The sequence below is a fragment of the Nicotiana attenuata genome, unplaced genomic scaffold (assembly GCF_001879085.1).
Source record: "Nicotiana attenuata strain UT unplaced genomic scaffold, NIATTr2, whole genome shotgun sequence".
Classification (NCBI taxonomy): domain Eukaryota; kingdom Viridiplantae; phylum Streptophyta; class Magnoliopsida; order Solanales; family Solanaceae; genus Nicotiana; species Nicotiana attenuata.
Window position 1 is genome coordinate 75,539 of NW_017671395.1, and position 26,923 is coordinate 102,461.

The following is a 26,923-nucleotide window of genomic DNA, read 5'->3' on the forward strand; positions in this document are numbered from 1 at the left end:
GGCGGAATAAGAAATTTAGCGGAAGTCTTAAATAAAATATAAAATCAAAATATCCTGAAGACCAACACATGCCTCTAACCAAAACCTGGTGTCACAACATCCATGGACTGTCTAGGATTACTACAAATAAGTGTTTGAAAGAAAGAACATAGTCTGTCTCGAGTACAAATGACAACAGAACATAAAACTGATAGAAGAGACGTTGGGCCTGCGAAATCCAACAGGGCTACCTCGGAGTCTCGGACCGAAGGATAGCTCCCAATCTACTGCTGGGCCTGGATCTGTGCAAAAGTGCACAGAGTGTAGTATCAGCACAACCGACCCCGTGTGCTGGTAAGTGCCTAGCCTAACCTCGGCGAAGTAGTGACGAGGCTAGGACCAGACTACCAAATAAACATGTGCAGTTATATAAAGTACAGCGGAAAGTAAAGCAGGAATAAACAAGTAAGAATGGGAGGGGGAAACATGTTGCGGGGAGATAACAGTTCTGAATAAAGCATCAAGTAAGGAAAGGAACAACATAACTACAATGTCAACAAGAAGCAGAAATCAAATAAGTGCACGGCATCACCCTTCGTGCTTTTACTCTCGTCCTCACCAAGAAATAACATAATGAAAACGTGCACGGCATCACCCTTCGTGCTTTTACTCTCTTTCCTCACCAAAGCAATTAGAATAATAAAATGTGCACGGCATCACCCTTCGTGCTTTTACTCTTTTTCCTCACCAAAGCAATTAGAATAATAAAATATGCACGGCATCACCCTTCGTGCTTTTACTCTCTTTCCTCATATATAATCAATAGAATTGGCACGGAATGTTACATCGTGCGGCACGGCATCACCCTTCGTGCTTTACACTATTTCCTCACAATAACAAACAATGCACGGCATCACCCTTCGTGCTTTAACACTCTTCCTCACCCAAACAACAATCACAAACAAGGGGCAAGGGAACAAACATAACAATAATAGGAATCCCGGCAAGGGAACACAATTAACCAATTAAATCCCGGCAAGGGTACAACATTAACAATCTCAACATCCCGGCAAGGGAGATAATCCACAAAGCAACAAATATCCCGGCAAGGGAACAATTTAATAACTCTTTCTCTTTTGCTTTCACTTTTATTTCATAACTCACTTTACCACTTGAGCCAATGCTCCAAAGGGTTCAATCATCTCATATACTTTCACAATTCATAATATAACTCGAGCAAATGCTCCATGATGTTCAAAGGTCTCAATTCCTTCCACAAACTTTTCACAACAACTAGAAATCATCACCAAAGCATGAAGAATACAATGAAATCAAGATATTCACAATATAAGGACTCACAGTCATACTAGACACCAACGTATAGATACTCGTCGTCATGCCTATACGTCGTACACGACTCATACCACATAGCAAATAGGACTCAACTCCTAGTCCCTCAAGCTAAGGTTAGACCAAACACTTACATCGATGCCTTGAACACAACTCAAGTCTCAATTATAGCTTTACCCCTTGATTCCACTACCAATTCGCTCGTATCTAATCACAAATTACTTAATTACATCAATAAGTGCTAAATAAATCAACCCCAATGCATGAAAATGAGTTTTCTAAAGTTTTATCCAAAAAGTCAAAAATCGCCCCGGGCCCACGTGGTCAAAACCTGAGGTTCGAACCAAAACCCGTTTACCCATTCCCCCACGAGCTCAAATATATAATTTGTTTTGAAATCGGACCTCAAATTTAGGTCCAAATCCCCAATTTTAGAAAAACCTAGGTTCTACCCAAAACACCCAAATTCCCCCATGAAAATCTTTGCTTGTGAGTTGAAATCATGTTAAAAGATGTTAAGGAGTGAAGAAAATAAGTTAGAAATCACTTACCAACGTTTTGGAGAAGAAGGGTTGTTTGAAAAATCGCCTCTTATGTTTTTAGGGTTTTGAAAAATGAAAAATGACTGATTTATTTATACCCCTCTGAGACCCCCTGTGCAGACCGCATTAAACGGACCGCGGCCGCACAGGCTTATGTGAAGACCTGCAGTTCAGCACCCTGTGCGGACCGCACAAAGCCGACTGCAGCCACACAGCCTCCACCGCGCCCCGCACAAAGGCGACCGCGGCCGCGCTGGCCCCTCCGCGGTCGCACGCAATTTCTCGCGGACCGCATTAAAGGGTTCAGAGACCTGCAACATCTGATTTTCTAAGCCTAAGGCATCCCGAAACCTACTCGAACCTCACCCGAGCCTTCGGAACTCCAACCCAAGTATACACACAACCTCAAAAACATTCTACGAACTTATTCATGCGATCAAATCGCCAAAATAACATCATAAACATCGAATTAAACCTCAAAATCCATGAATTCTTTCAAACTTCGTAAAACATCAAATTTTCCAATTTAGGTCTGAATCACGTCAAACGACGTCCGTTTTCAACCAAATTTCACAGGAAGGACTTAAAACATATATAAGACATGTACCGGGCATCGGAACCAAAATACGGGCCCGGTACCATCGCTTTCTAATCAGATTTCATTTCAAATTTCCTTAAACAATTTCAAAAAATAATCTTTCTAAAAAAAATTCATTTCTCGGGTTTGGGACCTCGGAATTCGATTCCGGGCATACGCCCAAGTCCCATATTTTCCTACGGACCCTCGGAGACCGTCAAATCACAGGTCCGGGTCCGTTTACCCAAAACGTTGACCAAGGTCAAATTTATTCATTTTAACATCAAAACTTAGCATTTTTCACAGAATTTTATATTTAAGCTTTCCGGCTACACGCCCGGACTGCACACGCAAATCGAGGTGACTCTAAATGAGGTTTTTAAGGCCTCGGAGTCATAGAATTCAAATAAAACAGGTGATGACCCCTTTGGGTCGTCACATACCCCTACCCTTGAAGAGCAGAGAGACTGTTTCCTATAGACCCTCGGCTAAAGAAGGTGAAAGAAGCCCTGATAGCAAGTAATAACAAGACAATATAATTAAAAAACTAATTCAAAGATAGCAACAAAGAATATGAAAGAGGTACTGATAACAAGTAATAGCAAGACAGTATATTTAGAAAACTAAATCATAGCAAACAAGAATATGAACGAAGTACTACTAGCAAATTACGGAAGTACCGATGGTAAGTAATAACCAGGGGCGGCCGTTCCATAAAGCAAGGAAAGCAACCGCTTTAGGCCCCATATTTGTGAGGGGGCCCATTTTTATTACATCTAATAGACTATGTATAAGTTTAAAAAAGAGTTATTTAAAGTGAAAAAAGTTTGATTTCTTTCTTTAACAAATATAGAGAAGAAGGATTTGCAACTGCTATGATTTCTATAAAGGAAATTGCACTTGAAATGAATATCGAACCCGAATTTCGCAAGAAACGTGTGATATATAGGAAGTAACAATTTGATGTGCAATGTTGATAATGAAACCTCAAAAGCTTTCGAAGAGTCCTTTAGAGTTGATTACTTTTATACATAATAGATAAGGCTATTTTTTCACTTCAAAATAGATTTGAACAATTCGAAGTATATGAAAAGATTTTTGGTTTTCTATTTAGTGGTAAAAACTAAAATCGCTAGATGTTGAAAATTTGAAAAAATATTGCCTTAATTTTGGTTGTTCCTTAAAACATAATAATCAATTCGATATTGATAGTTTAGATTTATTTTCTGAATTAAAAATATTAAGAAAAATAGTACAATTAGAGAAGATAACAGTTTAATTGATACACTTAATCAAATAAAAAGATTTAATTCTTTTCCAAATGCCTAAATTGCTTATGGAATAATGTTAATAACTCATGTTACCGTTACTTCAGCGGAAAGATGTTTTCAAAATTAAAATTGATAAAATCTTACCTAAGAACAACAATGTCACAAGAAATGTTAAATGGATTAGTTATATTGTCAACTGAGAAATACTTATTAGGAGTTATTGTTGGTAAGAAGATTATTTATAAATTTGTATCTAAGAAAAGCTAAAGAAAATAGATATCAAATAAGTAATAAAAAATTAAAAAATTAAAAAATTAAGGCCCCTCATAAAGTTTGGCTTTAGGCCACAAAATTGGTCGGGCCGCCCCTGGTAATAGCAGAACAAGAAATGCCATAATAGCAACCTAAAGATAAAAGGGTATCATACTAACACTAATACTATCGAACTAGAGAAGACAAAGGAAAACGCACGATTACCTACTAACCTTCTACCCTAATCTTCAACCTCCACATCCTTTTATCCAGGGTCATGTCCTCGGTTAGCTCAAGTTGCGCCATGTCCCGCCTGATCACCTCTCCCAAGACTTCTTAGCCTACATCTACCCCTCCTCTTACCCCCTCCCCCCCNNCCCCCCCAAGGCCAACCTCTCACACCTCATGACTGGAGCATCTGTGTTTCTCCTCTTAACATGTCCGAACCATCTCAACCTCGCCTCACGCATCTTTTCCTCCACGTGGGCCACTCACACCTTGTCAAGAATAACTTCATTCCTAATTCTATACAACCTAGTATGCCGACATATCCATCTCAACATCCTCATTTCAGCTACTTTCATCTGGTGGACATGAGAGTTCTTGATTGGCCAACACACTGCCCCATACAACATAGTTGGTCTAACCAATACCTTGTAGAACTTACCCTTAAGTCTCATGTGTATAATCATGCTAAAATGTGTATGAACTGTACAATTTTATTTACTTGAAAAATAAAAGACATAAAGATGCATTACACCTATGTCATCAAAATAATATCTTAATAGAAGGACACGAAAAGAAATTTTAAATTAAAAAACTAACTTCAAATTAATAAATAAAGAATGCAAAAAAAATGAAGCATAAAGAAGGAAATGCAAGTGTGAAAGCAAAGTAATGATTGGAGGAGAAAAATCTTTACTTTGTAGCTTGCACTTTGCAAACAAATATCTAAAGTGTATTTATTTCTCAGTAGTAAATGGCAAAGAGTAAAAATTATAAAATTGAGATAAACAATCTTTGGCTTTTGAAATTTTTAATTTAGAAGTTTACTATGAGTTAACTTGTGGATGTTTAAGTTATATTATTATTATTATTATTATTATTTAAGATTTATCAAATAATTTTGGCTCAAATTTGAAGTTCACGGGGTTTACGCCGACTTAAGCCTAGCGAGCGCCCCCAATATCAAGGCTTACGTCCTACGATAATTACGCTCGGCCAATGCGTCTAGCTGAGTTTCTGGTACACCTCGCTTTCGGGCTTGCCCAGATAACGCCTTTTAAAATATTTTTAGTGATAACTGTAGGAAAAAAATATTAGATCAAATTTCCCTTTTTTTTATTAATTGATCATGAACGATATATTGTAAAAAAAATGGAATGTTTAAAACAAACCTGTAAATTTAAAATCTTTGTTAATCATCAAACATTGAAATCTATGATAATATTTTGCTTTTGTGTAGGGGTGGCAAATGAGCAAGTTGGGCTGAATTTGGGCGCGTCAAGATGGGTTAGGTCAATAATTGGGTCATTACCCAACCCAGCCCAACGTGTACTTGGGCTAAGATGAGCTGGGTCAAGATGCGCTAAACAATGGGTCATAGCCCAACCCGCCCAACTTGACCCATGTTTTAGAATCACGCTCATCTTGCATAAAAAAGCCTTTTGCCATAAAATATGTGAGTTGAAAATATTTTGCGGATGGGGGGTTGGGGTGGGTGGGCGGTGCAGAAGAACGAAAAAATGGAAAACAGAAAATAAAAAATACAAAAAAAAAGTAAAAAAAGATGTTGAGGGGGTTTACTCGCGGGCGGGCGGAGGGGTAGGGGTATAGGTGTAGGGTATAGGGTGGGTGGGTGTGCAGAAAAATAAAAAATAGAAAATTGAAAATACAAAAAAAAAATGGAACAAATCAAAAAAAGACAAAATCGTCAATAAATTTGAATCAAATTGTAGAAATTAGTTCTGCAAAAGCTCAGTTCGTCGACATTCTCTCTACATCTCTCTCTATTTCTCAATCGCAAATCTCAGTAATACAAAGCAAATGAAAAGAGAGCAGCAATTCCACCATTGACAGCCATTAAAAAGCTTGAAAGCTTTGAATTCAAATTTGGGTTTTCAAAAATCATTATTTGTTTGGATTGGGTTTTGTTGAAAATAATCGGGAATATGGTTTGGAGTTTATATCTCAATTTTGAGGGGTTTTGGTGAAGATTAGACTTCGTTTTGACTGAATTTCAGATTGAAACTCGAAGAAGAAGAAGAAGAAGAAGAAGAAGAAGAAGAAGAAGACATATTGCAGAAATTGTAGATAAATTGTAGATGAATTGTAGATTATTTGTATTCTGATTGTAGATGCTTTATTTTCTGTTTTCACAAATAAAAAACATCTAAAACTTCTACAAATCTTTTGAAAAAATGCAATTATGTCAAAAATACCAATTATGCTACAATTGAATGGGAATTGGGATATAAAAATTCAATGTACCCAGTTTGTAGATAAATTGTAGATTATTTGTGTTCTAATAGTAGATGCTTTGTTTTCTGTTTTCACAAATCAAAAACGACTAAAACTTCTACAAATCTTCTGCAAAAAATGCAATTATGTCGAAAATCCCAATTAAACTACAATTGAATGGGAATTGGGATATTAAAATTCAATGTACCCAGTTTGTAGATATTTTGTAGACAAATTGTAGATTATTTATATTCTGATTGTAAATGCTTTGTTTTCTGTTTTCACAAATAAAAAACGACTAAAATTTTTACAAATCTTCTGCAAAAAATGCAATTATGTCGAAAATATCAATTAAGCTACAATTGAATGAGAAATTGTACCAATGTCGAAAATACCAATTAAGCTACAAGCTATAATCGATTCAATAAGTCCATTATATTTTGATATTTAATTAGAAGGATACTTATAGAATACATATATAGAAGGTATTTTCTCATTTTATGTCGTGACTGAATCTCCTAGTGAGGATTTTTTAACTTATCTTACACCTAGTACGTACAAAAATACATACAGCGACACCATCATATTTTAATATATATATTTAGAAGGCAGAAGGGTAGTTGTAGAATAAATAGAAGGTCTTTTCTTATTTGGTTTATATTAATAAGTATGTTAGAAAAAAGAAGAGTCCTATTTTCATATTTGTTGCAGAAATTAAAGCGTTTTTGGCATTAACCGAAGATTGAATTTCTTCCTATTGCAGAATATGGCAGTTGTAAGTTTCCGACAGGATATTGATTTGGTTCGAGCTTTTGAGGAAAAACTAAAGCTACAAGCTACAAGCTAAAATACACTATGGTATAGAATTGGTAATTTGGTATACTAAGTGTAATTAAGTCAAACCTTAAACATTGAGGGTAATAAGGTTTCCTATGTGGCATAGGAATGTAAATAATTCCATTCTTTAATCTCCAAGAGACAACCCAATAGCTAATACGCCATAATTCGAACAGCGGTGCTATAAATTCGAATATTGAACTTTTCCTATTCCATATTAATAGCCTGTTTGGCCAAGCTTCTTTTTGGACAAAAGTTACTTTTTTTTTGGCCAAAAGCACTTTTGGCCAAAAATTAGGTGTTTGGCCAAGCTTTTGGAAGGAAAAGAAGTGCTTTTGAGGAGAAACAGAAGCAGTTTTGGAGAAGCAGAAAAAAGTAGCTTCTCTCCAAAAGCACTTTTGAGAAAAATACACTTAGAAGCAGTTTTTTAAAGCTTGGCCAAACACTAATTGCTGCTCAGAAGTGCTTTTCAAACTAATTAGCCAAACACAAACTGCTTCTCGAGAAAAGCACTTTTGAAAAAAAGCACTTCTCAAAATAAGCTGATTTTTGCAGCTTGGCCAAATGGGCTATAACTATATGTGAATAACAATCATGCGTTAGTTTAATTGACATTTGCAACCAGGATACAACTAAATGAGATAACTCGAGGCACTCAATTTAGGGGCATAGAGTTATATTCTAACTTTTGTTATGCTAGCAAAGTAAAGGGGGAAAAACTGCATGCACCAACTATGTTAATTTATCATGGATAAGTATTTGTAAATTGAAATAAAATGCTTATTAATTAGCCAATGATAAATGATTAAAATTTATGTTCGAGACACATCGCTTTGATGCATATATCTTGCAAGCACGGGCGGAGCCACCTTACGCAAAGAGATGTTAATTGCACCCCTTTGCGGAAAAAATATAATGTACGGTTACGTAAAAAAAAAATATATGTATATATATTGTATGTTTAATCCCCTTAATTTTTACGTATGTTTATTTTTTTTATATTTTAACATCCTTTAATAAAAATTCTAGCTTCCTTGCAAGTATCACTTGATGGATGTCAAATGTCACATTGAAAAGAGTCGAGGAATATCACGAATATATATTAGTCTAGATTCTTTCTTGTGAAGATTTTGTTATCTTTGCTGTGGATATGGCAGAGTTTTCCTTCTTCTTTTTTTAAATTTGGGATTTATATTTTAAGAGGGTAGCTAGATATATTCTTGCTAAATAGTAACCTTTATGCATTTAATTCCTAAACTATAATGCCAAAATTTTCACTGTTCTGCCTAAATAGACAAGTGTGTGTTTTATTCTGGTGCATTTTTACTTGCAAAATATTTATATTCAATTGACAAATATCTAATTGCACCATGAATATCATATTTAGATATTAACAGGAAAATGCATGTAAAATAACCAGCAGGATAGTGACATTTAGCTAATTGCTATAGCCAACTCTTCTTGTAATTATTACTTAAAATTTAGTTTCAAGTTTGAACATAGGATTGACCAAAACCTCATGACAACTTGCATATTAGTGGGATCTTTAATCTTCCTCCACTAGACATAAAGAAAAGTTGGTCTTTTTTTAGGTTTTTCCCTTAAACAATGGAAAACCAATGGTTTTGTCTATTGAATTAAGTGATTCTATTGAAAAACATGGTGTGGTGCTTGTTTCTCCCTTCCTCTCATAATTGAAATGATTCTTTCCTTATTAAGATTCTTGTAGGCAGAATAGTAAAAGTTCCATTTCTTCTATTTAAAGCTCCCATTTGACTGTAGAGAGTAGCTCTTTATAGTGTATGCTTTACATTGAGCATATCGGTGAGAAAGGTTCGCCCGGTGCACAATGCATTCCGTATTTGTGCAGTGTTCACGGAAGGATCGCACCCCAAGTGGTGTGAAGTAGACAACATAATCTAATACAAAGATTAGTGACTGCTTCCACGGCTTGAACTTGCACACAAAGACAACTTTGCCGTTGCTCCAAATCTCCCCTTCACCAAATCAATGAGAAAGAAAAAGAAAACAAAAAGAGTCTAAAGGGCACAATTTTCAAACATAAGACCCCACTTTGCTTATATTAGCATATAAGTAGGTTGTACAAAGAGAACTTTCCATATGAACAGTACAAACTGCCAACAATAGCATCTTCATTGAATTTACAAAGACATTATGTCAATATTCTACATCTAAAGTTAATAGGTGCAAAATCAAGAAAGAAATACAATTTTCCCACTAAAAGAAAAGGGTATCCCTATAGGAATTAGTTGTTATATATTTTGGCAAAATCAAGAGTTTTCTTGCCTTGAAGCTTGTTAGTAACATAGTGCATGCTGTACTCTCCATGATTGTACCTTTTATACTTGCAAGGGTTATTTTCATCAACCAATTCTTGCAATGGTCCTAATTCAATTTCATAACTTGGTGCATAAAATGTCACAATTGATAGTCTGTCCTTTTCTTGGTGAGTCACTGCTCTGTGCTCCACACTCTTGTATCTTCCATTAGTCAAAACCTATTTTGAAAAAAACAACATTAGACAAAATCGAGTTCGGATGGAACTAAACAAGATTTCGAACGAATACAAATATCAAAGACTTTATTATTGAGAAAGTAAAAGATAGTTATTCAGCAGTTGTCGCATGTTTAGGGGCAGGGGCGGAGCTAGGTAGTCGGAAGGGGTTCAAACCCCTTTGCCGAAAATTACATTGTATATATAACGTTAAATTTTTTTTCATGTATATATATTAGATGTTGAATTCCCTTAGCTTCCTCGAGTGTTTACTTTTTTTATTATTTGAATCCCCTTGATGAAAATCCTGTTTCTGCCACTGTTTAGAAGTATCCATCGGACCTATCACCATATGTATAAAAAAGTAGTAAATATCCAAGTAATGGAAAAAGAATGCATACCTCAATGGTATCACCAATGTTGATAACAAGTGCATTTGGAATTGGTTGGATAGGCACCCAAACATTGTCTTTAAGTATTTGTAGGCCAACTGAGCTGCCTTTACCCTGTTGTAAAACTGTTAGTGCACTTCCATCTGAGTGGGGACTTAGTCCCAAAACAAGATCTGGTCTAGGACATGCTGGATAGTAATTCATCCTCAATGCTTGTACAGCAACTCCAAACATTTCTTCAAAAATATCCTCATTCAGTCCAAGACTGACTGCTATATATTTTAATAAATTCTTGCATAGCTTCCTTATCTCCCTTGAGTATATCTCTACTGTTTCACTACAAAAAGAAAATAAAAATTGAGCTCCAAGAATGAGGTTTAGCGATTAATGAAGTGGATTAAATACTTGAGAAATCAGGGTTCAAATAACGCAAGGTGCTCTTTTCCTATATGCCTAAGCTTAGTGACAGCGTTACTCGGTACCTGTACTGTACTGTACTGGTGATATAATCAAGGTGGTCCCCACCCAATTTACAAAAAAAATGAGCTTTTCTGGTTTAAACTAGTAGTCAATATAAGGTGGTCCCCACCCAATTTACAAGTCTTTTGCACTTGCTTATCAAACAGTTGTATTTTTTAGCTGACCTGAAATCAGCTGGCTTTGTTGGCCAGAGTTTTGGATTCCTAATGAAATGGGGTTCCACACCAAGGGCAAACATGTTACACCAATCAAGCTTTTGATCTTCTGAGAAAACAAAAGCTTGACCATAACCTTGAACTGTGCCAGGAGCCATTGGATATTTCTGTTTCTCCTCTAAAGGTAGCATGAAAAACTCCATAGCTATTTTCTCCATTTTTTCAAGCAAGTCCAAATCAACCCCATGGTTAATCACCTATAACATAATAAATCAAAATTAGAATCCCATAATCTTTTAGATTAAAAAATGTTGAATTGGGAGAAGTTACAACAACAACAGCCGAGTGAAATCTCACAAGTGGGGTCTGTGGAGGGTAGTGTGTAAGTAAACCTTACCCCTACTCTGGAGGAGTAGACCCTCGGCTCAAGAATATGAAAAGAGACAAAATGGGGAGAAGTTAAGTACCTGAAAAAATCCCCACTCTTCACATGAACTAGAAAGCTTCAAGATTTCATATTGGAAATCCTGGCTATTTTTGTTGCCTTTCAAGATTTTGGACAAATCAACAACAGGAATATTGTTAAGATTATAAGAAGATAGAGTAGTAACTGTGGCAAGTTTTGGCCTTTCTATCATATCTCTTACAAATCTTTCAGGAATAGAAGATGGCTTAGTCTTTTTCAGTTCTTGAACATCATCAATGTGACCAACCTTAACAGGAAAACTTGGCACTGGAGCCATTTTCTAACACAACTTTTGTTTTTGGGAAATGGTATTGAAAATTTTTGGTTACAAAACAACTAGTCAAGGTTGTGAAAGTTTCTGCTTTGTTAGGCATTAACTTCAGAAAATGTCAAGTACTTATAGAGGGTAAAGAGTGACAAAATGATGCATCTCTGATTTTATTGTGTAGGTCCCTAGCTGATGCACTTTAATAAATTCTCAGTCATGCAAGTTCTATAGTCTAGAAATGTAGTACTAATATATAAAAACCAATAATTGCTTGCACTTCCATCCAATTACCAACATTCAATATGGATCATAGCATCAGCATCTTGAGTTCTGAGTACAATTCTTTCCTAATAGAAGAATTGTTTTGTTCTTTTCTTTCCCTTTTAGCTACTTTTTGCAATTTGTCTCTTCAAAAAATGAAAAGCATATTAGTTTCATTGATTGAAGCAAAAATACTTTCACTCCCCTGTTAAGTTGCATTAAGGGGTAATCAAATGAGAGGGAGGTCCTTTGCACACACCTTCAGAGGCGGAGCTAGGATTTTAAGTTTATGGATTCGAGATTCTAATCTTTTTAAGTTGCTGGGTTCTAAATTAAACTTTGTACATAATTAATAAATTTTTAAAAGATAAATACAAGGTTTGAATCAAAGCTACTGGGTTCGGCCGAACTCGTAACTGGCTCTGTGGCTCCGCCCCTTCACACCTTCTCGTGTTTACGCAGAGCTCGAGGAAGGGTCACGCCTCAAGAGGTATAATATAGGTAGCATATCCTGACACAAGCATTAGTGGTTGATTCCACAGCTCAATCTCACCTTCCGATCGACAACCTATATCTGCTTATTACGACATGTTCTTTCATGACAGGTAAGACAACCTCTTGCGTGATTAAATTGAATTCGCACTAGATAGACCCACTAAGGGAGTGCGGTGCTCTACCCAATTCTTTTTCAATGTTCGAACTCAAAATCTTTAATTAAGGATGGAGAGATTCTGACCATCATACCACAACCGTCGATAATTTGCCAAAGAATTGACAAATTCAATATGTCAAGACAAATTGGAATTGAATGTAATTGTTGATACAGGTAATAATAGTAGTATACTATGGCTGGTAAGAGTGACCATCTTTGATTTTTATTGTGTGGGTCCATAATTTATGCACTTTAATAGATTCAGTCATGCAAGTTCTATAATTGCTACCATTTCCATCCAATCACCAATATTCAATATGTAACATAGCATCAGCATCTCAATAAATCAACTCTCTTCCTTTTTCTGCAATGGTGGGTGAAAGAATTTAATGTGATTTGGCAGAATGAGTCAGTAGAAATTAATAGAGAGGTACTGGCCACGTTTCTAGTACCTCCAAAAGCATGTTACCAGGCACACATGGCTAATGAAAAACTCTTGTGTTTCAGTCGATCCCTCTATTAGGTTCTAAATAGAAATATCTTAAGAGAAATCATTTGAATTCGAGGCAAAACCTTTATCTGCCGTTATAAAATTCTTCTATTCCAATTTCACAAAATTAAAGAAGTTAGTATTAATTCATGATGAAATAGTTGAAGTGCGCACAAGTAGACCAGACGTCAGACACCATTGGTATCGAATGTAATTATTTGGTACTGATAATAGTAGAGTATAATGAAAAATGAAAGGAAATTGGTGGTAGGGGCCATGGCTGTGATTACAAGTTGATGTCTCCCATTTGTGCAGACCAAATCTAGTGAAGTTGTCATCATCTCCCTTTTGTCTTTCCCAGAGAGCTTTTTAAGCATACCCGTCCATACTAGCATTTGTGAGAGGCCAAATGCCCTTCTTTTTAGTAGCCATTTTAACAAAAAAATTCTAACTTCAAAAGGCATAACTTGATATAATCGAGGCCAATATATTGAACTATTCAAATGGTAGCAACATTGCAATATTGTTTTTATTGTCTACTTTTTATTTCATGATTTTTGCGGATTAGAAAGGAAATCTTGGCGCAACGGTAAAAATTACTGTTGTGTGACCGAGAGGACACAGGTTTATCACACAGGTTTAAGCCGCGGGAACAGCTTCTTGTAAAAATGCAAGATAATACTGCATAGAAAATACGGTTCAGGCCTTCCTCAGACACTATACTGCTCATAGCAAGAGTTAGTGCACCAAGCTGCCTTTTCGTTTTTACTTTGATACAATGTTGGGGTGAGTGGAGGGGGGGGCTGGTTTTCAGAAAGGAAGAAAGGTAAAAGGAGAAGAAAAAGGTGACCTCTGACTGAGTGCAACATTAGATTGATAGATACATTCGACCAAATTGAGTAAACTGAGTTTGTTGCTTTCTGCATTTTGATTCACCAGACAACGCGTGATTCTCTTTACATTTTCTTCCACATTTGCCTTTTGGAACTTTTGTCCCAACTATGGAAAAAGAACACTTCTTGATTTGAAAACTTTTTTTTTTTTTTTTTTTTTTTTTGGTTTTTCTTTCTGCCTTGACTAGAAGAATGTCTTGTTTTACTTCTATATGTTTTGGTCCTTTGGCACTAACTCATACCCTGTATATTAATAACCAAAAAGTAAAAGACATGAAGACAGGATGAAGTACCTTACCTCATTGAGTCCTACATGACTAGCATGCAGTTTAGTTATTACAATCAAACTTTGGATTGGCCGAAAAAGAAAAACAACACTTGGGATTCACTTCATAATATATGATTAAGTGCCTTAATGTTTCAGAAGATTTACCTTGGATAAGTTGCCAAATTCCAAGCCCGAGAGCCCTGGAGCTTCCCAGCACTCTGATATTCATATTAAGCACACCAACTAAAAGAAATCCATTGACATGATTAAGAAAAGAGATTATACAAAAACAGCCGATCCTTATACTTACAGCCAACAAAAGAAAAGAGATTATAGTATACAGTCAATCCTTATACTTACAGCCAAAATCCAATATGGAATTACAGATGTTAATTGAATTGCAGACGTTCAATCGTGCAAGCTACAAGTACAAAACCAAAACTTAAACCAAGTAGCCCAACATATGCTACAAGTGTAACATCCAGTTGTGACCCAACTTGGATCTGTGTGGTGCAGTTTCATAAGGAGAATGTTACATTTGTCTATGATATGAGATTGATGAAGTAGTTGTTCTTCAACTCAAGAAGAAAAAGGAATCCCAGGTACACTAAAATATGCAGATACACGATGAATTCTCATAGTTGTTTCTTTTTTTTTCCCTCACTCTTGCCCTTCTCAAGCGTGGAGCAACATAACAAAATCTCCTCATTTATTCCAGCATGACTCAGTTGACATGTGCCAGTCAGACAAACAGCAAACTATAGTGAGACATCCCCGCGTTTAGAAACATCAGATAAGTTGACAAGAATCCTTCTCAAATTTGAGATTCTGCATCAGGCCATCTCCAGTAAGCACAACCAAGCTCTCATGCAAAGAAAGCTGCCTTTACTGGGGAATTGTTCCACACATAAAAATTTAGCTGGTAGAACATTCTTCGTCACTCATTACGTAGTACATACCTGTGGCAGTAAATCATCACTTTTTGTCCACCTCAGTGTATCTTTCACTGCCTTAACCACTGTAATATAACGACTACATCAACAGGACGCCAACAGAACATAAATAGTTTCACCAATCATCCTATTTCTATTACAATAGCTACTCAATATTACTTCAAGCCACAAAGAACTCACTTCAGAACTAAATCTTCAAAACCATTTCATAAGCAAAACCATGTGTATAGTCGTTCAGTTTTCCAGTGCGGAGACCCTCACACTTAAAGGGCAACCACGATATCCCCCTTTACAAGGTAAATATTTGGGGTTATAACTTTTGCCTTCCCAATTAACTCTGGGGCTTCCTTATCTTTCATCCACATAACTAGGAGTTACAACAAGGACATGATAGAAGTAAGCAATTTGAGAGACTAGAGTTGATCGGAGTGATCTACCCCACCCCCCACCCCGAGGGACAAATATCTTCATCCAAGATGCAGATTCCTTTTCACATGCCTACAGGGAAACTGTTTAGCAGTTGCATAATTGTGTATCAGCACTTGAGCAGAAAATGCTGCAGTTGCATGATTGTATCAGCCCTTTGAGCAGAAAATGACTAAGAAACCATCAACTCAATCAGAGGAGGTTATCAGCTGTAAACATCAAAATGCTCCCATTTTTTTCCTGGAAACTAAAGGGTCAAAAGGAAAAGAAAACTAGATCAAATCCAAAAATGAAAGCTACTCCCTGAGGAAATATTGCTATATTATGAAACTAGCATCCATAACCCTCTATTCTCAAATGTTTCAACAAGGCAATTCTGATCTGTTTTAATTTTGTTGCATCAAGTAATAATTGGACTAGAAACAAGAGTTATTCAGCTCAGTAGACACCTCGATACACCACTATCAAGCCAGAGATGTAGCTTTAGTCACCAGAATAAAACAATAATGCATTTGGGGTCAGTCATTAAACAAGCAAACTTTTGCTGGCACGCAACACAGATTCAATTATTTATTTATCATCTAAGCAAGCTAGAAACTTGAAATCAAATATCTAGTGAAAAGACAGGACCACAGATGATAGCCTTACCTGTCGTGTCTTTCTGGAACACAGGGAGCAACCAGGATTTGACTGTGTCTCAGGCGAAAAACATTTTCCAATTCGTTTACTGGTTTTGCCGTTCCCCACAATAAGATCAGTTGAAAAATCACACAGGAAACATGGAAGGAAACAAAGGCAAGGCAATATGGTGCAACTTACAGCAAAACTTCAAGTTCTTCTGCAGCACTTTCTAAGATCAGCAGATTTAACGGATACCAGCTGTCCAAAAAACATGACCCACACACCCAACCTTCTCGGCTCATTTAGTAAAGAGAGCAAAAGCCGATTAGATGTTGAAGACTGTAGGCGTGCGGACATAAGTGATTAACTCCATGTTATATCCTTTCTTTTACCACAAAATTGCAATTCTATAGCAATCTCCTCTTTTCTTTTTCTCCTCACTCTTTTTTCTTTTTTTCTTTTTTTCTTTTTTGGCAGAATTCCTTAGTAATCTGCTAAGTACATAATATAAATTTGTGAGACAGAATCAGTCGCTTATTTTCACCAGGTAAAAAAATTTAAAAGAGAAGGAGAAAAAAGAATTAATGACGGATAATATAGTAAGTCCACTAAATTCCTCCACCAAAATTGTGCCTTGTGTTCAATTATAAAAAAATGAAGAAGTATACGGCAACCCAAGGATCCAAGTACTCTAACAAAGGATAAATCATTGGGACTACATTGGAACTCGTTTCTCCTTAGATATGTTACCTAATGCTCTCAATATTCATACTCCTATGTTTGACTATTCCCAACAGAAAGAACCTAATATTCAAAACTGGATCTTAAGAATTCCGAGTCTTATCCTTGAAGATTGAAACTTTATACACCTCTTGTCCCCAACCTGTAAATTTTAAGGTTGAGCATGCTATGCCCTTATCATATACCAAAAAGTTGAATTCTCAAAAATTCATGAAATAGCAAATCAATCCCACTTTGTACACATGTACAGGAATATAACACACTTAACAGCATGCCTCTTCACCAAATTGCATTGCAGGTCCTCACTTCCTTCTCATATTCAAGAGCCTGCTTGTGAATGGAGAAAACAAGCAAAACCGCATAATATACAGGGTCGATTTAGCCTCTACTGCCACCAAAACCATTATGGTTAATTGCCTCAATAGCTTGCCGCACCAAACGTATTAGCTCCTCTACATCCTGGAAACTGAAGTCAATAACCCGTTTAACGGAAATGACAGCGTCTTTATTCTCTGCCTCTCCAAGATTTGCAGTGGCAGCTGCAAAAGCATTCTGTGCTTTTTTAGAAGCCTCCATTGCAGAATTTACATCCTTTGTCTGCAAAATTTTACATCTTTTTAATTGCTTACCCTACAGAAATGGGCCAGCTAACACAGAAACAACACAAGAATTTAAACTATATGAAACTGATGGAACCTAAGCGCATCATTTCTTCAAACCCCCCCCCCCCCCCCCAAAGAAAAAAGAACAAGGAAGTAAAGTTCATTTTCATAGTTTCCTCCAAAAACGAAGGAAGAAATCCCTCGACTCCTCCAGTATCCTGTAGTCATTTGACGTATAATAAAGGGAATAAGAACGCTTTAAATATCCAACAAAAGTGTGAACTAGTCCCGATATGTCTGAAATCATAAACGAGTCAACAACTTACAAAGTCAAGCAGACGAACAAAACCAGGACGATTTCGAGGAGCAATAACATGATTCCCAGCATGAGAACCACTGCCTCTTGATAAAGCAGTCTTCTCTACCACTGTTTGATTGTTTGTGTTATCAACATCAGATGCTGAAGATGAAGGAGATTCACCTGAATAAAAGCATGGGCTAAACATGATGCAACTACATAATATCGAGATTACCTGAACCAGAATCACATTACAAACAACATAGGCAAAAACATATCCAAATTCAAGTGGAAAATTCACACGCAAATGAAATTCACCTGAATAACATGTATGCACTAAACATGATGCAACACTACATATATCGAGAATTTCTAGACCAGAATCACATTATAAGCACATAGATGCTAAAACATCACAGCAACAACAACAACAACAACAAACTCAGTGTAACCCCACAAGTGGGGAGATGCGAAAACATTTCTCACAAGTGGGAAATTCATGTGAAGCTATGGTCTTCCATTAAAACAAAGCTAGACCACTATAAACCATGATGGCAAGATTCATAGATATGTCAATCAATCGATATGCTATTCATACAATTATAACATTGTTAGATTTTAATTTTCCCATCTAATTTTGTTTCAGCTCCCGGGGCATTTTCTCCTATCTCTTTTTTTGTTTTAATTTTCCTGCTGCATCTAGATTGTGTCTAAGCATTCGTTGCATACCAGTTCTTTAATCACAATAAAGCCCACTGGCAAGCACGGACAAACTCATAACTGAAATTGGGTAAAACCCAGCCGCTCATGCTTGCTGACTTTATTGTAGACTGAGTTATATCAATCAAAATTAAAGATGAAATTTCTTCTTAAAGTTTCAAAGATTCATTCCCCACTTCCCTCCCAACAACTCTGAGATGTATCACTCAAACATTTATGCATAGTGCAGCTGCATGAATCAAGACTTGTTTTCTTAACCGAGAAATCCACTATTTCCAGCTTCAAAACTTGGTGATGATGGGGCCTGCCCCTCTATCTTTCTGCACAAATGTCAAACTTGGTCACCAACTATGATAACTCGTGAGGTGTGTCTACCACACCTCTCGAGATGTACTACCTCTGCTGCTAAACCAAAGCTGGGGGAATGTTTCAGTCAAGACTGTTTTATATTTAGGATGCCTTATTTCCCCACTTTGGGATTTCTTTTATATTTTTTTATTTTTATTTTTTGAAAGGTAACAGCCCACTTTGGAATTGTTTATCGCTGAAAAAAATTGGCTTTTGGTTCGGATAACTCTTGTGGCCAAAGTTGATGCGAAATGCACATCTATTTTATTTCTCGGTGTGGGTTATCTTTTTAACCACATCTCGGTTAAGCAAAATCCTTTTCAACTTAGAATCACACTCCGTCTATGTTTAATGGTGTCTCTTTGAATGTGGGTATAAAACAACAAAAGGAAAAAGAAAGAAAACTACCAAGAGTAGTATCATGTTCCTGAGGTTCCGTTATATGGTTATGCTAACAACACACTACTGGAAAGTTTGATGGAATTAAGACAAGAAACTCTTATGTCCAGTACTTCATGACAAAAAGACATACCTTGAGGAGGAACTTGCAAGCTTGCTTGCAGATCATGCCAAATTCTACTCGAACTCATATTTTTGCAGAATACCACCCTCATGTACGCAACCTCCATGCACTTAAAGGCCAAAGCAGCAGTGGCAACTTCATCACGTTTCTCATATTCATGTGCACAAGTCCTGCAACATTATAAATATCCATTACAAAGCAGATAAAAGAGCAGTCATCGAACAAGAAGTTATGAGATAGTTGTAACTAACTTCAGACTTGCTTAACCTGTATGGAAAAGTTTATACAGAATATTCAACTTGGTCTGCACTAAACCAGGTTCTATGCAGAAATGGGTCATACCAAACTCTAAACTAGCGGATATTCAGCAGCCTTTACAGGAAAAGAATTAATTAAATAAACAATAGTTTCACTTATACAAATTATTTAACAGTAGTTTCTGCTGAGCAACAACTTGGCAAGGCAGAGGTTCTTTATAAAACGACACGGCCTTGAGCAAAACAGTAAACCAAAAGACAAACCTATCAGTTACAGTTTTAAGGAGCTGCAAGTTCGGAAATTTTCCCCATAGAGAAAAGGTTAAATAAGTGCTTGCGAAATGGTATATCTATCGGTATTGTAAAGCTTGAAGTTACACATACTCGCAAAGTTTGGCTGTGTTACTATAGATTTGTATTTGATTCATCTCCCCGTGTTTGCTACTTTCCCCATTTGAGCTTTCTAAAAGTGAAGCACCCTGAAGAAACTTCAATGCCGCTTGAAAATAAGCTTGATTATATTCAGCATGAAATCCAGAGTTCTGCAAATAGCTTGAATAATTAGGAAAACTAATACATGCACTGCACAAGGAGAAGGGATCATGATTTCTTCAGCAGAAACTCAACTAGATAAAGCAGAGGCAGAGAAGAAATTAACTTTGGGAAATAGACCAGCAACAAGTTCTAATTGAGATAAAAATATAAGATGAAAAGAGATATTAGTATAACCTTAAGACGATCGGCACAATCTCTAAGGTTTTCAGCTTCTTTCAGGACAGCAGAAGCAGTCTGACTTGAGGGCTCCCGTTTTGTAAGGGTGAGAGCACTGGGTTCCAAATGCCCCATGCTGTTGTGACTCACAGTTTGACAAACACCAGTGCCAGGATCTTTTAGCGTAGTTGACACTCTGGCACATACATCTTTGGAACTTCCTTTCTGGGAACCTGAAGCAGGTTTGCTGGTAACAACTGACGTGCCTTGTTTATCTTCAGCATGTGCACCAACTTGAGACCTTAAGTCCCTGGATTCTGACTGAGCTGATCTACCATTTGTTGCATTTCGAGCATCAATTTCCTGATGAGGTTTTTGTTTCATAAGAACTTTTCCTTCCATGTTACATACACTATTCAATTTTGTATTTGATCCAACACCATCATGCTTTAATCGGTGCTCTCTCTTGCTATCACTACAATGTGTGGGATCTTTCTTGCTAACAATCTGATTGTTTTTGAAAGATTTAGTACTGGATTCGAGATAATTGTGTTCAACCTTTGAATTCAGGACTTCCTGGTTGCCCAGTAGATCAGAGATATTCCCTTCTACCCTTTGAGTATTAAAACCAGCATTCCCATCTTTTTCCTTAAATTGCAAAGGAGAATCTTTGGCAGATTTATGTTCATTAAGCATAGAAACGTGTTTCTTGCTCACTCTACCCTTGCCATCGAAGCTGTATGCAGCATGCTTCTCAGTCATGTAGGGGCTACGTTCCTCCAGAACGTCAGCATGACTATTGTCCATATGGCTATTTCCAAACTCAGATGAATGTCTAACACGAGATTCAATTTTTTCCCTGGCACTGGTACCCCGAGAATCTAGCACCAAATTTTCACAGGCCTCCGGATGAGGAACACCAGATTTTTTCCCCTTTATTGAGGTCCTATATTTATCACTCTCAAAATCGCCATCCCTATCCAAATATTTTCTTGGACTTCCAACTGTTGAGTAATTATCTAATTTAGCATTGTCTTTCCCTGAACCCTCCTTTCTTGCAGGTGAAGCCTTACTAGTGATGAACATCCTCATGGGGGATGAGGAAACGGACCCTACTGGTGAGCCTTTCACTTGGTGTTTCGCTCTATTTTTCCGGGAGTCAGAAACTTTTGAAGAGCTTGAAGTGGCAGCTGTTGATAACTGTTCAGATCCCAAATCCTTTTTCAATGAATCAATATCTTCCATAGTCAATCGAGACTGAACCTTCACTCTATACTTCTTTGTCTGACACTCTCTCTCTACGCTCCTATCTATAGGAGAATCCCTGGTTCCTGGTAGAACAATTCTGGTAACTGTACCTCTCGTTCTTGATTTTTCTTTACCCTTGCTAGCACTGGACTCCTCATTTTCAGTCTGAAACACCTTGGATTTCTTCTGTTTTCTAACTCCACTCTCACCGCTAACCGCTCTCACAAAAGCATTGGCATCACTGTCACCCAAGTGATTACCATTACTTTGCGAAGTCATCAGATTGTCTTCATCCCTCAATTTTCTTTTCTTTACTGAAATTTCCCTTCCATCATGAGTTTTTACATTAATTGAGTCATTATCCCTTGAATCCTGGACTCGATTGCCATGCTTCTTTTCCAAAATTTGTAACCTTTCTGCCAGCCCAGGCTTTGTCTCCTTCAAATTACCACGCTCATGGTAGCCCTGGATACCTGTCCCTACTTCCCTAATTGCCACAAAAGCTTGGTCACTTTTTATTTTTATCTTTTTCAGATCCCTGTGATCGGACTCCCTTTTGAATTTCTTATTCGGCTTTTCATCACCTGCAAATATGTTATAATAGGAAGAAAGTTAAATATCTATATACAGGTATGAGAGGAAGGAAGAAATGCAAGCCTGATGATGAATACTATACCATTAGCCATGTGTTCCTTCCGTTTATTCAGATTTTTGCCAAGGACATCAGACGACTTAACTGGAATCTGCACAATGGATTTGCTAATTATATTCGATTCACCAACATGTTGGTTCACATTCTTCAAACTTCTGCATTTGGCCGGCTCATGTTGCATGTTCAAGTTTGTGGTCAACACTGGACCATTATTGCTACTTGTGTTTGGTGCTTCTCTTAATTTGTGTTTCTTCTTTCCTCCATTAGCCACATAATCGAAACCCACATTCTGACTGCTGCCACCGAGCCCATGCATATCAGCTGAAATTACTCCAGTCGTATCTCTACCAGCATGATTTTGAAGGCTATTTAAGTTCTCAGGAAGAGGCATTTGGTACAAGGCATGGAGAGCTCTTGTTGTCTCTTCCTCACTAATGTCACAATGGTTCATTCCAGGCCTACAGAAATTAATTTTGATTTTGTTATCACCAAAATATAGCACTGCAGAAACTATCTACAGAGATAGATAACCAGGCAGAGTATCGGAGCATGTGTAAACCGATATAAGAGAGCTAAGACTTTGTATAAGCCACAAAAAGAGCATTACGATTTTAAAACTGCAGAAAACTTACAGCCAGTTCAACATGTTGCACATCCACCTGTCAGGCAGGTGCTCGGGTTTTGTACCATATGGCAAAAGGCGCCACTTCTGACATTTATCACAGGCGACCCAATCCTCTTCTATAACGACAGGAGCAACTGGTGGCTCAGTCCCAGAAGTCAGTTCCTTAGCACCCATGGCTGAAGGATCCTTCATAGGGGTCGCAGATGCCACATGACTATCAACTTTTTTGCTTGGAACGTCTCTTGATTTAGCAGAAGATGAATGTTGTTTTATACGTGCCTCCAGTTTAGATTTCTTCAACTTATCACCAGGAGGTCTCTCCAGAGAATCCAGTTGATTAGCGGTTTTCTCCAGCTGTGCGTCAAATAAATGAGCCATCCGGACATCCTTCTTAGAACTCTTCTTGTTCTTGAGAGTAGCAGAAACCCCTCTTACGTCTGCCACATCTGCAGCTGGCTTCAGACCAAGTTGACGTTCTGTTAACTTCTTTTTGCCTTCAGATGATTGCTTCTCTGTGTGAGGCATCCTTGGTAGGTCAGGTTTATGGCTTGCAGCTTTCATAACAGCTTTCTTTCTCAGAGATACAGCCCCACTAGAGTCCCTCTCACTCTCGGAAATATCAGAATCAGCTCTAAATGAAGGAACGGATCTGCCGCACTTGCTCCTGCCACCTTCCTTGCTGTCAAAAGAAGCATTTTTCTGAAAGCTTTTTAGCTGGAGTTCCACTGAATTACTTCTTACTTCCTGGTGATCATATTTGTCACCGACTACATCAGATGAAGATTCAAACGAGTCATCCTTGTCCAAGTCACTACCAAACAATTGATCTTTAAGTCTATTGATCTCCCTTTTCTTCATCGGAATTTCCTTCACCGAATCATGTATAGTTCCAGGTGCCCTACCAGCACCTTTCACTGATTCATGAGTATCACATACTAACTCAGGCACGACTCCCTGATTCAAGTCATTTGAGAGGCAATGCGTGTTTTCCAGGCTCTCAATGCCCAAGTTTTTCTCAAAAAAGGAGATCGTGCCATTTCTGACCTCTGAATTCTGTTCCTCGGCATATTCACTCTTACCAACTAATTTAGTTTTCTTCCCTATCAAGACATCCCCATCCTCTATCCTGGAAGTTGAACTATTGCCAGACATGACAGATTGAGGTTTGATATCCTTTGCAGCGGCCACAGGCTCATTCCCCGTGAAAAGTTTATCATTTCTTGACAAAGTCAATAACTTCTCATGGAGAGGTGAAAGCAGCAGGCCTCCAGCAACTGGGAAAGAAGTCATAGTCTGTTCCAACAGACAGGAACAAATAAAGGGAAAGAAGCAAAAAAATAACAAAGCACCAGATACTATTCTCTTTTTGGCTGTGTGGTAAAAGGGGAATTTTTAAGTAATAGAAAACTGGCTTACCTGAAGGATGCTGGCTGGAGAATCACAGGGAATTCCTTCAAACTTGGACAACATCTCACCACTTTCAGTAGGACTATTTTCCATTGACGAAGAGGGAGAAATAAGCCCAAGACTAGTGTGTAAAGCAGTACTCTTCTGGGCTGTCTTATCAGAACCAACTCTAATCCGAAGTTTGAATTTTCTCTGATCATTTGGTTTAAGTGACTTATTCATAGAAACTTCATGTTTTACAGGGAATTTATTAGATTCTTGAGCAGAAAAGCATGGTCTGGCGGAATCATACCCACAAGGAACCCTTGAATCATGCAAGGTATGACCACTGCGAGAACCAGCTGTACTATTCCTCTGAGTTGAGGGAGGATCAGACACAGTCGAAGAGTTCTGAGGAGGCCCCTGGACAGAAATACAATCACCACACAAGTTAAACCAAATATTTCCAGGTTGATAAAAGGTAGACAATATGGCATTCAACAAAAACCAAAGAAAAACTTTTGACAGACCTCGGAAACAAAATGGTTGGGCGATCTTGGTGTCCCTTGATTTTGAGATCTCTGTGGAGATCTTGGCTGAGATAGAATTGAAGGGGAGCGCTGATAAGTCGGTAAGAACGAACCATACCCGCCAAATTTTGCCCCTGCCAAAAGTAAAAGAAATTTAATCAGTCCATCTACATGGAGAAAGAGATACACAACTGTTGTCTATGATAAATGGGACTGATTAACAGCCAACTTACCCAAATTCTCAGCAGAAACACCTCCTTCAAAATCTTTCTGAAAATGACCCAAAACACTTTGAAGTTTCTCATCCTTTGACACAGAAAACCATCAGTTATACTGTCATTGTTGTATAAAATCAATGGCAATAACCATTCATAATGTAGCATACACTTTAACCACAGTATTGCAGAAAGTGGGGAAAGGCAGTCTTAAAGAGAATCTCTTTTTCTCTTACTTTTCTTATTGTTACCCTTCACAATTAGCAGAAATGATCCCAAATTTCACCAGTATAACTTGAAAGCAATATATCTAGCACAATGTCCCAGTAGTATTCATTTTTTCCAGTTCAGTTCCCAAACCCAAAAGGTTCTCTTTTTTTGTCCTACCATAATTATTTCCTGATTCAGTACATTCTTTACAGAATCACAGAACCATCTAAAATGAATTTTGAATTAGTAAAGCCTAATCTTTTACCCAGAACATTGATAATCAACCAAGAAGTTAACTACCAAAAAACAAACTGCAACTATATTAAGCATTTCATGAACTGATTCTCAAAACTCAAAGTTCTTCTCTTTCACTTTAATTCATCATACAGAATACATAATCAAGAATGTTTTTTTGAAAATTGAGTTCAACATATAGCAGGAAAAAAAAAAAAGAACTCTTACAATGTAAGAGAGGGCTATGTCCGGGTCAATGCTTGAATTATCATCATCATCCTTGTTGTAATAACATGCTTCCCCTTCCTCAAGCTCATATTCCGCCATCATTTGAGCCCTATTACTATTTCCCCAACTCATAAATAAAACCTAACCTCAAATTCCCAAACTTTTAACCCCAAAACCCTAACCCTAGCCCTAATTTGCCACCTATCCTAAAATCCAACATATCACTCACAATTCAAAAATCCAACTTCGACCCATTAAAATACTCACAAAACCCACAAAAACCCAGAAAGGAATTGCACAGTAACCTCTCCAACCTTCAAAATCAAAAACTACCATTGAACCTTCCTGATCATCTATGTATCTCACCTGTATATTTCAAGTAATTTTATCAAAAAAATTCAACCAGCAATATACTTTAAAATTAATTTTAAATAAACCCCAAAAGATGAGTGTTGAAGAATCAATGTTGAAAAACCCAGCGATCGAATGGATTTTCGAATGTGATGTTCCGTTCTTCTGTTGTTGATGTGTATAACCAGAGGGGCATACACAAAGAAAGAAAGAAAGGTTTTTTTCTTTTTTATTTTATTTTATTTTATTTTATTTTTAGGTCCCTTTTCTTAATTCATCCGTCTTAATTGCACTATTTTTAAAATTTTGGTTTTTTTTTTTTTTTTTTTTACTTCTAGTTATTGTCTGACCAAGTAGTGAAATTTCAGAAATTATAAAAATGTGGGGGAAAGAAACTGCAGTGGCGCGTTCAAATTGCGCGTTGAAATGAACTGTGAGTGCAAAATCCAGCAAGGAGCCAATGTGTCCAGAATCTACTACCATTTGGCCCCAAAAGAATATATGTTTGCTAGGTTACTACTTGTTTGGATGGATGGTTGTTACTTAGGGGTCGTTTCGTAGAGTCAGTGTTGAATAAGGTGTATTAGTAATGTATGAATTAGTAACGTATGGGTTAGTAATGCAAGCATTAGTTATGCAGAGATGATTTCTTATCTATTGTCTGGCGTGGTGTATTAATAAGTAAAATGCATTGCATAATTTTTAAAAAAATTAGTTATTTAGAAAAATGTTCCGCCATATTCTTTAGCTTTAAGGGACTTTAAAGATAATTTTATATTTAATCATGCTAATACATGCATTAATGGCTTTGGTATTGTTAATACCATGATTTGCTATGTATTAGTTATAATAGGATAATATCAAATAGGTTGTATAACTAATACTTACATTAGTAATATAGACTGAAAAGTGTAACAAAGGGATTAGTAATTCTCT

The 26,923-nt window shown here is 37.0% G+C and overlaps 2 protein-coding genes across 6 annotated transcripts; both read right to left on the reverse strand.

Moving 5' to 3' along the window:
• Positions 1-9,404: 9,404 nt before the first annotated feature.
• On the reverse strand, positions 9,405-11,759 carry LOC109208032 (protein SRG1). Its single transcript, XM_019371029.1, has 4 exons — positions 11,278-11,759; positions 10,820-11,067; positions 10,185-10,512; positions 9,405-9,786 (listed from the first exon to the last, which is right to left on the reverse strand). The coding sequence occupies exons 1-4, from the start codon at positions 11,551-11,553 to the stop codon at positions 9,535-9,537; spliced, it is 1,104 nt and encodes a 367-aa protein (XP_019226574.1). The 5' UTR covers positions 11,554-11,759; the 3' UTR covers positions 9,405-9,534.
• A 2,593-nt stretch (positions 11,760-14,352) lies between these two features.
• Positions 14,353-26,230, reverse strand: LOC109208034. 5 transcript variants are annotated; one of them, XR_002065098.1, is made up of 12 exons: positions 25,637-26,230; positions 24,983-25,055; positions 24,750-24,883; positions 24,250-24,642; positions 22,841-24,126; positions 22,233-22,666; positions 20,327-22,140; positions 19,982-20,139; positions 19,350-19,510; positions 17,778-17,932; positions 16,307-17,446; positions 14,353-16,214 (listed from the first exon to the last, which is right to left on the reverse strand). XR_002065098.1 is itself a non-coding variant. In XM_019371030.1 (11 exons), exons 1-11 carry the CDS (start codon positions 25,766-25,768, stop codon positions 17,228-17,230), a joined length of 4,959 nt encoding a protein of 1,652 aa, XP_019226575.1. In that variant the 5' UTR covers positions 25,769-26,230; the 3' UTR covers positions 14,353-17,227. The 5 variants fall into 5 exon arrangements, 1 of the variants encoding a protein (XP_019226575.1); XR_002065100.1 differs by having other exon boundaries at positions 14,353-15,067; positions 16,136-17,446; XR_002065099.1 differs by having other exon boundaries at positions 14,353-15,126; positions 16,136-17,446.
• Positions 26,231-26,923: the final 693 nt, after the last annotated feature.